This window comes from Helianthus annuus, chromosome 14, assembly GCF_002127325.2.
Source record: "Helianthus annuus cultivar XRQ/B chromosome 14, HanXRQr2.0-SUNRISE, whole genome shotgun sequence".
Taxonomy (NCBI): Eukaryota; Viridiplantae; Streptophyta; class Magnoliopsida; order Asterales; family Asteraceae; genus Helianthus; species Helianthus annuus.
Window position 1 is genome coordinate 125,111,348 of NC_035446.2, and position 13,149 is coordinate 125,124,496.

The 13,149-nt window shown below is 38.8% G+C and overlaps 1 protein-coding gene across 1 annotated transcript; it reads right to left on the reverse strand.

The window, feature by feature from the left end:
* Positions 1 to 11,989: 11,989 nt before the first annotated feature.
* On the reverse strand, positions 11,990 to 12,573 carry LOC118486550. The gene is made up of 2 exons (XM_035983070.1): positions 12,313 to 12,573; positions 11,990 to 12,202 (listed from the first exon to the last, which is right to left on the reverse strand). The coding sequence occupies exons 1-2, from the start codon at positions 12,508 to 12,510 to the stop codon at positions 11,990 to 11,992; spliced, it is 411 nt and encodes a 136-aa protein (XP_035838963.1). The 5' UTR covers positions 12,511 to 12,573.
* Positions 12,574 to 13,149: the final 576 nt, after the last annotated feature.

Consider the following 13,149-nt stretch of genomic DNA (forward strand, 5'->3'; position numbering starts at 1 on the left):
ATTGAATTCCCGTTTGAGTTACAATTGAAGATTGAAACTTCATTCAACTTATTGGTTGCATCTTCTGTGTTTCATTATTTTATTGACAAGGTACTTGCTTTAATACAAAATCAATATACAATAAAAACATGTAGAACAAATTAGATTCTTAATAATCCAATGATAATTGATGGATATATATATACAAATAAAGCAAACTGATAGTATCAAAATTTGATGGATATATATACAAATAAAGCAAACTGATAGTATCAAAATTTGCATTCTTTCACGAAATTATCATGTTTTCAACAAATTTTATTCAGTGAAGTTTTATTGTTAGTAGATAGAACTGAAATGGAGATGCAATATTGTACTTTGTTTCAAGGAAATAGAGATTGAAAATGAAATACGATGCTGGAAGATTGAATTCGACGCTGAAAAATGCCGCTGGAAGATTAAACATACCTTCACTGCAATGGGATTTTGATTACTAATTATGTTCGGGTAATGACCCGATATTTAACTAGAATTGAGTGTAAAAGGAACCGAAACCGACCCTTTATGTAGGGTATTATTTTGGGTATCGATTTATAGGGTGTTCGATTATCGGTTCGGTTCGGTTACTGATGTGTGTAAAATGCAACATATAAATCACATCAATTAAGGCATAAAACTAACCCTTTTTGAGTACTAATGTTGGAAAAATAGTGTTTTTGTCTTCCTTTTGTATTTTCAGGATTAAATGAGCTCAAAATCACAAAAGAAGCAAAAAGACAACTAATTCTACCATAAAAAGAAAAGGAACAAAAGTAGACTGCCCGGACCCTCAACGGCACCTCCCAAAGCAAAGGAGAAGAAACAGAGTCTGAACACGCCCCGTGTCCAGCGAACACGGGGGCGTGCCCAGGAAGCAGCAGAAAAGACAAACCAGTAGAAGCTTCCATTGCCCACCACGGGGCCGTGTCCAGCGGGCACGGGGGCGTGGTGAAAGTACAGCAGGTGCATTAATTGTAATTCGCAATTACAATTAATGAAGAGAGAGAATGTCAGACGGGCATGGGGCCGTGTCCAGCCTTCTGTTCAGCCTATAAATAGAGAAGCTTGGCTTCATTCTCTCTCATCCCTTGGCACACCACCTCTCTCACACTTCATCCACCACCCACCACCACCATAACACCATCATCCTCCACCATCATCCATTGTCCATCGTAGAGTGTGTGAGTCGTCTCGGGATCCAAGATTGATCGTAAGAGTTCTTGACAATCAAGGCCATGTTTGCCTAAGTCTCTTACATCACTTGGTGAAGACAAGTGTTTAGTATAATACTTTTTATTTTTAATCTTTTGCACTTTTTATTTGGTTTTGTATTAATGACTTTAATAACTAGTTACTTATGTTGAAGGTGATCTTTCCTTATCGTTTGTCCGTGGTGTCTTGGCATTATTTTACTGTCTATATAAAATAAAAGATTTTCACCATTCATATCTCCACGGTCTATATGGAGGTATGTTGGCTACCTGGTCGGGGGTTAAGGGAACGGTTTGGTAAGGGTCTTGCCCTTGTTCAGCGTTTAGAGGTCCTGCTTGGGACCTGGGTCAATTTTAGTAGGATCTCCTTCAATGCCCATAGGTATTGGATGGCGGGGATCCAAACTCTTTGAACCCCTCATAAGTTAACTACTATTAATACTATAACCCGGCTATTTAGGACTGTATCCTTGCTGACTCAGACTACTTAGCCGAGGGTAACGTCACCGCCAAAAGCGGGGCCTACCACAATTTGCATTAATAACTTAATTCATTATCTTTCAATAATCCGACCCTTTAGGATTGTATCCTTGCTGACTCAAACTACTGGGTTGAGGGTAACGTCGCCTTCAAAAGAGGGGCCTACTACAATAACTAAGATAATCTCTTAAACAAGTGCAAAAGTGCAAAAATAATCAAAGGTTATACTAATACACGTGTCGGATCCAAGTGATTCATCTTGTCTATCTGTTTTTATTTTATTTTTATTTTCAGCATTTAGTTAGTTTTTATTTTTCTTATTTTAAAACATTTTTCTAACTTTATGATTTGATAAGACGTTGAGGATAAACCGGTATTAAAAGCTCTTGTGTCCTTGGACGACCTCGGTATCTTACCAACACTATACTACGTCCACGATGGGTGCACTTGCCCATATGTGTGTTTAGTGTTAGTGAATATCGTGTTTTATAAATTTAAAACTTGACTAAAAGTGTAAAAAAGGGGCTTAAATACTCATAAAAAATATAACACACTTCACGCACATCAGTTACTCGTCGGGTCAGGTCAGGTATTAACAAATGCTGACCTCTATTTTTGTCACAACCCCCGATCCCTAGTTCCCAGGAACGGGCGGCCGTGAGCCAGTTTCGGTGGTATCACGTTTATTTATCCAATTTGGCAGCGGAAATTTTCATCAGGACCGTAGTTAGGAAATATTTAATCAGAGTAAACCACCACGTTTTATAACATTAAACACATGGGTAAAACCCAAGTTTTCAGTACACACATTTCATAGGAATAAATCCTATTTTATTTAATAAAACATCTATTTTATTCTTAGGTAACTTTATTGCCACTTTTCCAAGCCTTCAGTGCTGTCCAGCTGGCTTCTATTTGGCTTTCACATTTTGTTACCTGAAACGCGTTTTAAAAACATTTTGTCAGTGGGAAATAGTGGTGAGTGAATCCCAGTTTTATCAAGTTTAAATAAAAACCAATTTGCAGTATTGAGGGCACATCCGCAATTACATTTGTATCCAAGACATCACAATTAACATCAGTGGTACGGTCATACTCAACTTATGGGATGTTACCACGCCAGTAACCAATTTTGTATACAAAACCCCAACATACCCACTATAATTGTATTCTTTACAAATACTCAATAACTGCTTTGTATATATTTAATCTAGTGAGGTTTTGTAAAAACAGTAAACAAAAAGGTTTACAAAAAGTGGATCAACTCACAAAAATGAGTTCATAAAAAGAAGGATCACTCACATTGCTGTCTTAGGGTTTTCAGTAGTGATTTCCTGGGAATAATCTATAAATTACACAAATGCACGTGTGTTAGTATAATAACCCATTTTAACATTAGTAATACCCTCCCCGAGACGGCATTCCAATGATTACGTCGGGCAGAACCACGACAGCCGTTACGGAACCCTAGATCAATCGGGCAGCGTATCTAATACGTCTCCAGGGGTTATAATACTTACATCGTAGCAGAACCTCGCTATTTAAGGGGTATAATACCCGGCTATAATAACTTTCTACAGAAATTTGAGATTCGAGATTGAAATTGTGAACGTCGAAAACGAAACCCGATGGCCTTCTTATATAGTGCTGAAATCTGGTCTCCACGCGGCCCGCGTAAGGAACAGGCCAAGGTTACGCGGCCCGCGTCAACCTTGGTCAACCGAGTAGCTTAGCTGGGTCAGCTTGTAGACCCGCCACGATGATGACACGTGTCATCACCGGGCTACGCCACCATTTGGGACACTCGCGGCCCGCGTCAACTAACGGGAACTCTTACGCGGCCCGCCTAAACTAAAGAAATCAAAGGAATCCGGTTTACACCTTCATACGGCCCGCGTGAATGGTTGGGGTGGGTCTACGCGGCCTGCCTCAACTTAATATTTAATGTTTTTAATTTATTTTATAGGTTATGTTATATTTCGGCTCGGTTTTGACATACGGGGTGCATATAAAAACATATTGAGACATTTTAAGATATATTAGGGTGTCAGAAAAGTTATAAAGGTATCGGTTTACGTTAGGGCTGTTATATCCTCCCCACCTTGTTTTAGAGCTCGTCCTCGAGATCTACTGGAACAAGTGTGGATATTTTCGTTGTATTTCTGACTCAAGTTCCCATGTGTACTCAGGTCCTCTTTTGGAATCCCACTTCACTTTGACTAGAACTAGTCTCTTGTGCTTGAGATTTTTAATTTTCCTATCTTCAATCTGTAGAGACCTTTCTACGAATTTGAGTTGTTCATTAACCTCTATATCCTTGAGAGGTACTACGAGTGATTCATCGGCTAGACACTTTTTGTGATTAGATACATGAAATAAATCATGTATTCCTGCCATTTCTTCTGGCAGTTGTAGCTGATAGGCTACAGGTCCTATTCTTTTAATAATCTTAAAAGGTCCAATATACCTAGGACTTAGCTTTCCTCTTTTGATGAATCTTACTACTCCTTTCCAAGGAGAGACTTTTAATAATACTTTGTCACCTACTTGGAATTCTAACGGCTTCCGTCTGTTATCAGCGTAGCTCTTCTGTCGATCACGTGCTGCTTTCAGTCGTTCCTTGACGTGAATGATTTTGTCAGTTGTTTCTTGTACTATCTCGGGTCCAGATAGTTGCTTTTCCGCAATTTCTGCCCAACAGACTGGGGTTCTGCACTTTCGTCCATAAAGTGCTTCGAATGGTGCAGCATTGATACTTGTGTGATAACTGTTATTATAAGAAAATTCTATTAAGGGTAAGTGATCGTCCCAATTACCCCCGAAATCAATTACACAAGCTCTAAGCATGTCCTCCATTGTCTGAATTGTCTTTTCACTTTGTCCGTCCGTTTGAGGATGATAAGCCGTGCTTAGATTTAGCTTGGTTCCCATTGCTTTTTGGAAACTTGACCAAAAATGAGAGGTAAAACGGCTATCCCTATCAGAAACAATTGACAGAGGAATCCCATGTAATGAAACAATTTCATTTACATACAATTTGGCTAATTGTTCCATGTTAAAGTTTTCCTTCATCGGTACGAAATGAGCTGATTTGGTTAGCCTATCTACAATCACCCAGATTGTATCATTACCTTTTCTTGTTTTGGGTAATTTGGTAACAAAATCCATTGTTATCAATTCCCATTTCCAAACTGGCATCTCTAATTGCTGTAACAAACCTGAGGGTTTTTGATGTTCAGCTTTAACTTGTGAGCAAGTCAAACATTTAGAAACATAAGCTGCTATGTCCTTTTTCATTCCTATCCACCAAAAATTTTTCCTTAAATCCTGGTACATTTTATCACTTCCTGGATGCATTGTATATTTAGATTTATGAGCTTCTTCTAATATACAGTGACGTAAACTTCCTATTTTAGGTATCCACATTCTCTTTTTATGGAATCTCCAAATTCCATCTGTTCCTTGTTCTAATTCCTTAATCATTCCTTTTAATTTTTCAGTATCTTCCTTGATTACTGATTCTTGTGCTTTTCTAATTTGTTCATTTAAATCTACTTGTAGATTTAATTTAAGAGAACGTACCCTTTTTGGCTTTTCATGATACTTTCGACTTAAAGCATCTGCCACTACATTTGCTTTTCCTGCATGATACTGGATATCACAATCATAATCACTAAGCATTTTCATCCAACGTCTTTGTCTCATATTTAACTCTTTTTGCCCGAAAATATATCTTAAACTTTTATGATCTGTAAATATGGTAAACTTACTACCATAAAGATAATGTCTCCAAATCTTAAGGGCAAAAATTATAGCTCCTAATTCCAGATCATGGGTTGAATAATTTTCTTCATGACTCTTAAGCTGTCTAGATGCATAAGCTATAACCTTTTGTCGTTGCATCAATACACATCCATAACCTAACTTAGAAGCGTCACAAAAGACTACAAAGTCTTCAGTTCCTTCTGGTAACGCTAGTATGGGTGCATGGGTTAATCTTTGCTTAAGGATTCTAAAAGCTTCTTCTTGTTTTGGTCCCCATTCAAACTTAACAGATTTACAGGTTAACTTGGTTAAAGGAATGGCTATTCTAGAAAAATCTCGAATAAATCTTCTATAATAACCGGCCAATCCTAAGAAACTTCTAACCTCAGTTGGTGACTCAGGGGTTTTCCATCTGGTAATTTCCTCGATCTTTGTTGGATCCACATGAATTCCTTCATGGTTAACTAAATGTCCAAGAAATTGTACCTGTTCTAACCAAAACTCGCACTTTGAAAACTTAGCATAAAGCTTTTCCTTTCTCAATACACTTAAAAGTAAGTGCAAATGCTTTGCATGCTCCTCTTTATTTTTAGAGTAAATTAGAATATCATCTATGAAAACAATTATGAATTTATCCAAATATGGCTTACATATTCGGTTCATCATGTCCATAAATGCAGCTGGGGCATTGGTTAAACCAAATGGCATGACAGTAAATTCATAATGACCATACCTTGTTCTGAATGCGGTTTTAGGAATGTCCTATTCCTGTACCTTTAATTGATGATATCCTGATCTTAAATCGATTTTAGAGAAAAATCGAGCTCCTTGAAGTTGATCGAACAGATCATCGATCCTCGGTAATGGATACCGATTCTTAATCGTGACTTTGTTCAATTCACGGTAGTCAATGCACATACGCATTGATCCGTCCTTCTTTTTAACAAGTAATATCGGTGCTCCCCATGGCGATGAGCTTGGCTGTATGAATCCTTTTTCCAACAATTCGTCTAACTGTTTCTTCAGTTCCTGCATTTTAGCGGGTGCCAAACGGTAAGGTGCTTTGGCAATCGGTGCTGTCCCTGGTAGCAGGTGGATTCTGAATTCAACTTCCCTGTCTGGCGGTAGTCCTGGCAATTCTTCTGGAAAGACATCTGAAAACTGGGACACTACTGGAATGTCGTTTAATTCTTTTCTTTTAGTGTTAGTGATTATAGAAATCAAATACACTATAGATCCTTTTCTTATATAACTTGCGGTTTTCATCACAGAGATGAATTTAGTGGATCTAGATGGTTTATCTCCTTTAATGGTGATCTTTTCACCCCTTGGTGAATTTACTTGAATTGACTTTTGATCACATAAAATACTGGCTTTATTGGTTATTAACCAATCCATTCCTAATACGACATCAAATCCTACCAGATTCATTGGGTAAAGGTTTGCAATAAATTTTTGATTAAAAATTTCTATTCTTGCTCCCTGCAAGATTTCAGAAATCCTAACGGTTTCTCCATTTGCGGTCTCTACTAGACATTCTTGTGGTAGTTTAGTTAAAGATTGATTTAGAAGTTTGCAAAACGAAGTATTAATAAAACTTTGGTTTGCACCAGAGTCAAATAATACTTTAGCAAAAATATCATTAACTAAAAACGTACCAGCAATGACGTCCGGAATCATCCTAGCTTCATCTGCAGTTAGAACGAATGCTCTAGCATTTTTAGGATTCTTGTTGTTTGCAGCTGGAGCCAATTTCGGACAATTTGGCCTGATGTGACCTTTTTCTCCACAATTGAAGCAAAATCCATTACTGGATTTCTTCTTGCAGTTTTCTTCCTTATGTCCTGGGGCCTTGCAAAAATTACAGTAAGTAGAGCATTTTCCGGAATGCTTCTTTCTGCAGGCTTTGCAGTATGGTGCAGAGGTAGAACCTACATTCCTACGGTTAAAATTCCCCGAACTTAATTCTTGGGTAAGCCTTTGGGATAGGTTTCTTCTCTGGTCTTCTTCTTTAGTTCGTACCAGTTCATCAGTCAAGGTATTGGCTAGTTCTACAGCTTCTTCTATGGTTTGGGGTCTAGCTGCCTTGACTACATGTCTAAACTCTCCAATTAATCCCCAGATGTAACGGGAGATTAATACCGGCTCAGGTGATGCAAGGGTTGGTACTATCCTAGCATATTCAAAGAATGTGGTAGTGTAACCCTTACTATCTACCCCGGTCATTCTAAGGTTTAGAAACTTATTTGTTATCTGTTCCTTTTCATTAGGAGGGCAGAATTTCCTTTCTACCATATTTTTGAATTCCTCCCATTCCATGTTATAAATCCTATCACTTCCTCTTGACTGGAGGATAGTATCCCACCATTCTAGGGCTGCATTTTTAAACAAATTTGAAGCAAACATTATCTTATCTTCTTCAGCACACTTGCTTATTTTCAAAACAGACTCAGTTTTCTCTATCCAGCGCAGTGTTGTAAAAGTCGCTAGGCGGTCCCTAGTCGGCCGACTGGGGAGTTGGGAGTAATCGGAGTACTCGGAGAGTACTCGGGGAGCACGCGGACATGGTAAATATAAATAAAATTAATTGTTATATATTATTTATGTGTTAAAATAAGCATAATTCATGTCAACTGGGTATAATTTAAAATGAAACATGTTTAAAGTTCAAATATTCTGAATACAAGTCCGACTAGTCTGAGTACAAGGCCGAGTAGTCCGAGTACAAGGCCGAGTAGGCCGATTTTGACCGAGTTTGACCGATTAAAAGTCAACAAACCACGTTGACCGCCTAGACCGACTAGGCCGACTAGGCTCCGACTAGGCCGACTAGGCGCCGACTAGGACCGAGTACTCCCGAGGCCGACTAGTTGAGACCGCCTAGGAGGAAGTCGCCAAGGTGGAGGTCCGAGGACCGAGTACTCGCCGAGTACTCGGCCGAGGAATCCGACTTTTGCAACACTGATCCAGCGTAAAGCTGCAATGGGTCCTTCATTGCCCGAGAATTCTATGGGTTTACAGGACCAGAATTCTTTATATGAACAACCATATGGCATGGTTCTTCTTCTTTTGGGAATGGGCGCTGGAAGTATGAATCCATTGTTCATGCTGTGTTCCGGTTCAGTTGGTCGCTTACTGCTATGCTTACTTTTATTATTCGTTTCTTGAACCGTTTGAATAATAAATGGCATTGCATCTATAATTCCTTGTGCCACTATGTGTTGAACAGCACTATTATCCATTTGGTTTCCATTGTTGTTTGGATTCTCATTAACCACGTTATTGTTACTCTGGTTATCGTTATTCAGATTATCTTGATTTCCCTCGTCGGCCATCTGAATTTTAAACATTTACCAAATATTAATATCACAAAAAATATTTGAATATAGCCAATCACATGACACGCACTTTTAGTCAAAAGCGTCGAGCATTGCGACTTTTACTCTATTCATATAGTATGCATCATTACACACTAGTACTGAAATTAAAATTACAATACCAACTGAAATGTAAAGCTACAATACTAATAGTATGCATCCGTAGTTTTTTTTTTCTAACACGTACACACATATAATATTATATTATTTATTATTATTACTACTACTACCGTTTCCACCATCACATTTACTGATATGGATTCATCCAAAAATCCATATTGCGCTCGTCGTATTTCCATACGAGACGCTCTTCCACCTGTCGCATTCTCTCACTGCTTTCTAAAATTTCCTCGCCGAAAGTCCTAAGTTCTTGTACGTTTTCTGCAGTCATTGGGGGTGCAGGTTCTAGGACTGGGTTTGGAATCTGGGGTGCGGGTTCCTGGTACGGAGGGACAGGGGCCTGGTATGGGTAGGGATTCTCTAAGATCTCCCTAATGTATGCATCACTAACATAATAGGGATCTTGAGGATCTAACACTGGATAGGCTCCTAAGTTGGGTATTGGCACATTTTCCTGTATCGGGTTTTGTTGCACATAGTCCCTAACATCGTCCCACCAGGGGTCGTAATTGTTTGGGTCTAGGGGATTTGGTGCAGGTACCCTAGGTATCTCCTCCGGGTTGTAATCAGGCATTTCTATTTGGTTTTCAGGGTTTTCTAGCTCCATGGGTTGGTCAGGAATTTGTGGTTGTGGTTGGGGTGCTAGCATTTGCTCCAGGTTTGGGTCAGCTGCAGTGGTAGCTAAAATATGGATATTAGCTATTCCCCTATTGAGCATATCCTGGGCATAGACATCAGTTTCTCGTTTTGTTGCGGCTAACACTCGTTGTTCCTGCAACTTTTTCATACGTTTCCTACGCTCGTGTGCTCCCCTACTGAACCATCCCCTCTTTTTCTGAGAAAATGGCTCTTCAGATTGAGCCTTAAACACAAAGATTCCTTCTTCCGTATCAGCAGAATACCCCGAGAGGGCAGGCTGAGAAGAGGAGGTGCCTTCGCTTCTAGGCGAACCAGACAATTGACGATACGCGTCAGATGGTCCTTGGTCGCTCATACTGTAAACTAACAGATAGTCAGATAACACATAACAAGTAAATACAATTATGCACGTATTCCCGTAATTTATTTCCTAACACTTTGAATTTTGATGTCAGCGGAACACTTCTGTGGCTGAGTCAGTGGCATAGCTCTGATACCACCTTCTGTCACAACCCCCGATCCCTAGTTCCCGGGAACGGGCGGCCGTGAGCCAGTTTCGGTGGTATCACGTTTATTTATCCAATTTGGCAGCGGAAATTTTTATCAGGACCGTAGTTAGGAAATATTTAATCAGAGTAAACCACCACGTTTTATAACATTAAACACATGGGTAAAACCCAAGTTTTCAGTACACACATTTCATAGGAATAAATCCTATTTTATTTAATAAAACATCTATTTTATTCTTATGTAACTTTATTGCCACTTTTCCAAGCCTTCAGTGCTGTCCAGCTGGCTTCTATTTGGCTTTCACATTTTGTTACCTGAAACGCGTTTTAAAAACATTTTGTCAGTGGGAAATACTGGTGAGTGAATCCCAGTTTAATCAAGTTTAAATAAAAACCAATTTGCAGTATTGAGGGCACATCCGCAATTACATTTGTATCCAAGACATCACAATTAACATCAGTGGTACGGTCATACTCAACTTATGGGATGTTACCACGCCAGTAACCAATTTTGTATACAAAACCCCAACATACCCACTATAATTGTATTCTTTACAAATACTCAATAACTGCTTTGTATATATTTAATTTAGTGAGGTTTTGTAAAAACAGTAAACAAAAAGGTTTACAAAAAGTGGATCAACTCACAAAAATGAGTTCATAAAAAGAAGGATCACTCACATTGCTGTCTTAGGGTTTTCAGTAGTGATTTCCTGGGAATAATCTATAAATTACACAAATGCACGTGTGTTAGTATAATAACCCATTTTAACATTAGTAATACCCTCCCCGAGACGGCATTCCAATGATTACGTCGGGCAGAACCACGACAGCCGTTACGGAACCCTAGATCAATCGGGCAGCGTATCTAATACGTCTCCAGGGGTTATAATACTTACATCGTAGCAGAACCTCGCTATTTAAGGGGTATAATACCCGGCTATAATAACTTTCTACAGAAATTTGAGATTCGAGATTGAAATTGTGAACGTCGAAAACGAAACCCGATGGCCTTCTTATATAGTGCTGAAATCTGGTCTCCACGCGGCCCGCGTAAGGAACAGGCCAAGGTTACGCGGCCCGCGTCAACCTTGGTCAACCGAGTAGCTTAGCTGGGTCAGCTTGTAGACCCGCCATGATGATGACACGTGTCATCACCGGGCTGCGCCACCATTTGGGACACTCGCGGCCCGCGTCAACTAACGGGAACTCTTACGCGGCCCGCCTAAACTAAAGAAATCAAAGGAATCCGGTTTACACCTTCATACGGCCCGCATGAATGGTTGGGGTGGGTCTACGCGGCCCGCCTCAACTTAATATTTAATGTTTTTAATTTATTTTATAGGTTATGTTATATTTCGGCTCGGTTTTCACATACGGGATGCATATAAAAACATATTGAGACATTTTAAGATATATTAGGGTGTCGGAAAAGTTATAAAGGTATCGGTTTACGTTAGGGTTGTGATAATTTTGAACCTAGATATCCCTATGAAGATCATAGCGTCTTTTGATTTTTGAAAAAAAAAATAATAATCATTTTAATAAACTAGGAGAAATATATTAAGTTTAATTTTGACTAGGGTAAACTAGCCTAAGACCCCGCGACTTTCGCGGGTGGCTAAACACCAACTAAACACATAAAATAATTTAAACGTAGAACCGTTAAACTTTGATTGTTAAACCTAATATTTTGAGACACTTGAGCACGTCCCAAAAGTACATCGACATAATGTTTGTTACACATTAAGTTTTTGTAAACAAAACATATACAGTATTAATTGTTCCAAAACTGTTACCACACATACGATATGCTTGGTAACGATATTAGTTGTTTACTTCTGACGCTATCTGTCAATAAATACATCACTTAGGGGTTCGGATTAAGAATTCGCAACGTGTTTTGATCCCTATAATATCGTAGCAAAAACTGAGCTCCATTTTCCAACCCAGCCTGCAGCATTTTCCAACATGCCGTTTCTTGCCGGATCTCTAGTGTCATTGAAAACCCGTCTTCAGTTTGAACTACAATCTCATCAAGGACAGACATATCTACATTTGCTGCAAATGCCTTTGGGAACCGCTGCATTACAGTCCGATAAAATAAACAAATTAAAAAACTAATAAACAAAATACAAACTTGAAAGCGTTACATAATATTAAAATAAAGCATTTAGAGAATGAAAAACTTACAAAACGAAAAGATGGACACCATGTTAGTTCGTATTGGTTGGCTTGATGAACAACGGCCGGAATATGTGGAACGTCAACAAAGTCTGGTTCCAACACAGGATCCGCTACAATGACTGGCACATCATGTTCAACGTCTACAATGTCATCTTCCATATCTTGATTTTCGCCGTCTAATAACAAATCTTCACTAACATCCATTTGTTATGTGTCTTCCTCTTCTTCAACACCAACACTATTGGCAACCTCGGGAACAACAGACTATATTCCATTAGGACGGAAAACCAGAATGTTGAAAATATGTCTCGCAACCAACTCAAAAACGATTACATCACCTGATATGAGATGAAGTTCTTTGTTGATTTGTGAGAAATCTTGAATGAAGTAGTTCGATCCCCAGAGCCTATTCACTTTGACATTCCACATGTATGTACCTCCAAAACGAATTGTAAAGTTATCGTCCAAAGTGTCGGTTTTGAAATACCTGTTCATAAACTCTTTCGGCAACCACTAAATAAAGAATAAATGTAATCGTCAATAAAAAGGTCAGTTGGTTCTTCATCCTAAGTAGTAAAGTATAAATTACCAAGTTACCGTTCTCGGGAAATAACATCTCTACAAAAAAACTTGTTTTTAACACCGGAAAGACAATCAGCCTTAAAATGAGTGAACTTTAGCATCTGAGCATCAACAACATGGAAAACAATAACATCTTTATCCTCCAGACCAACATCACGAACCATAGCAGACCAACCATTCGAGAAACAATACCTAGTGGTTTCGTATAACCTTCATCAAATCACCTTTCCCGACAACATTAAACCTTATATAACGGATAAA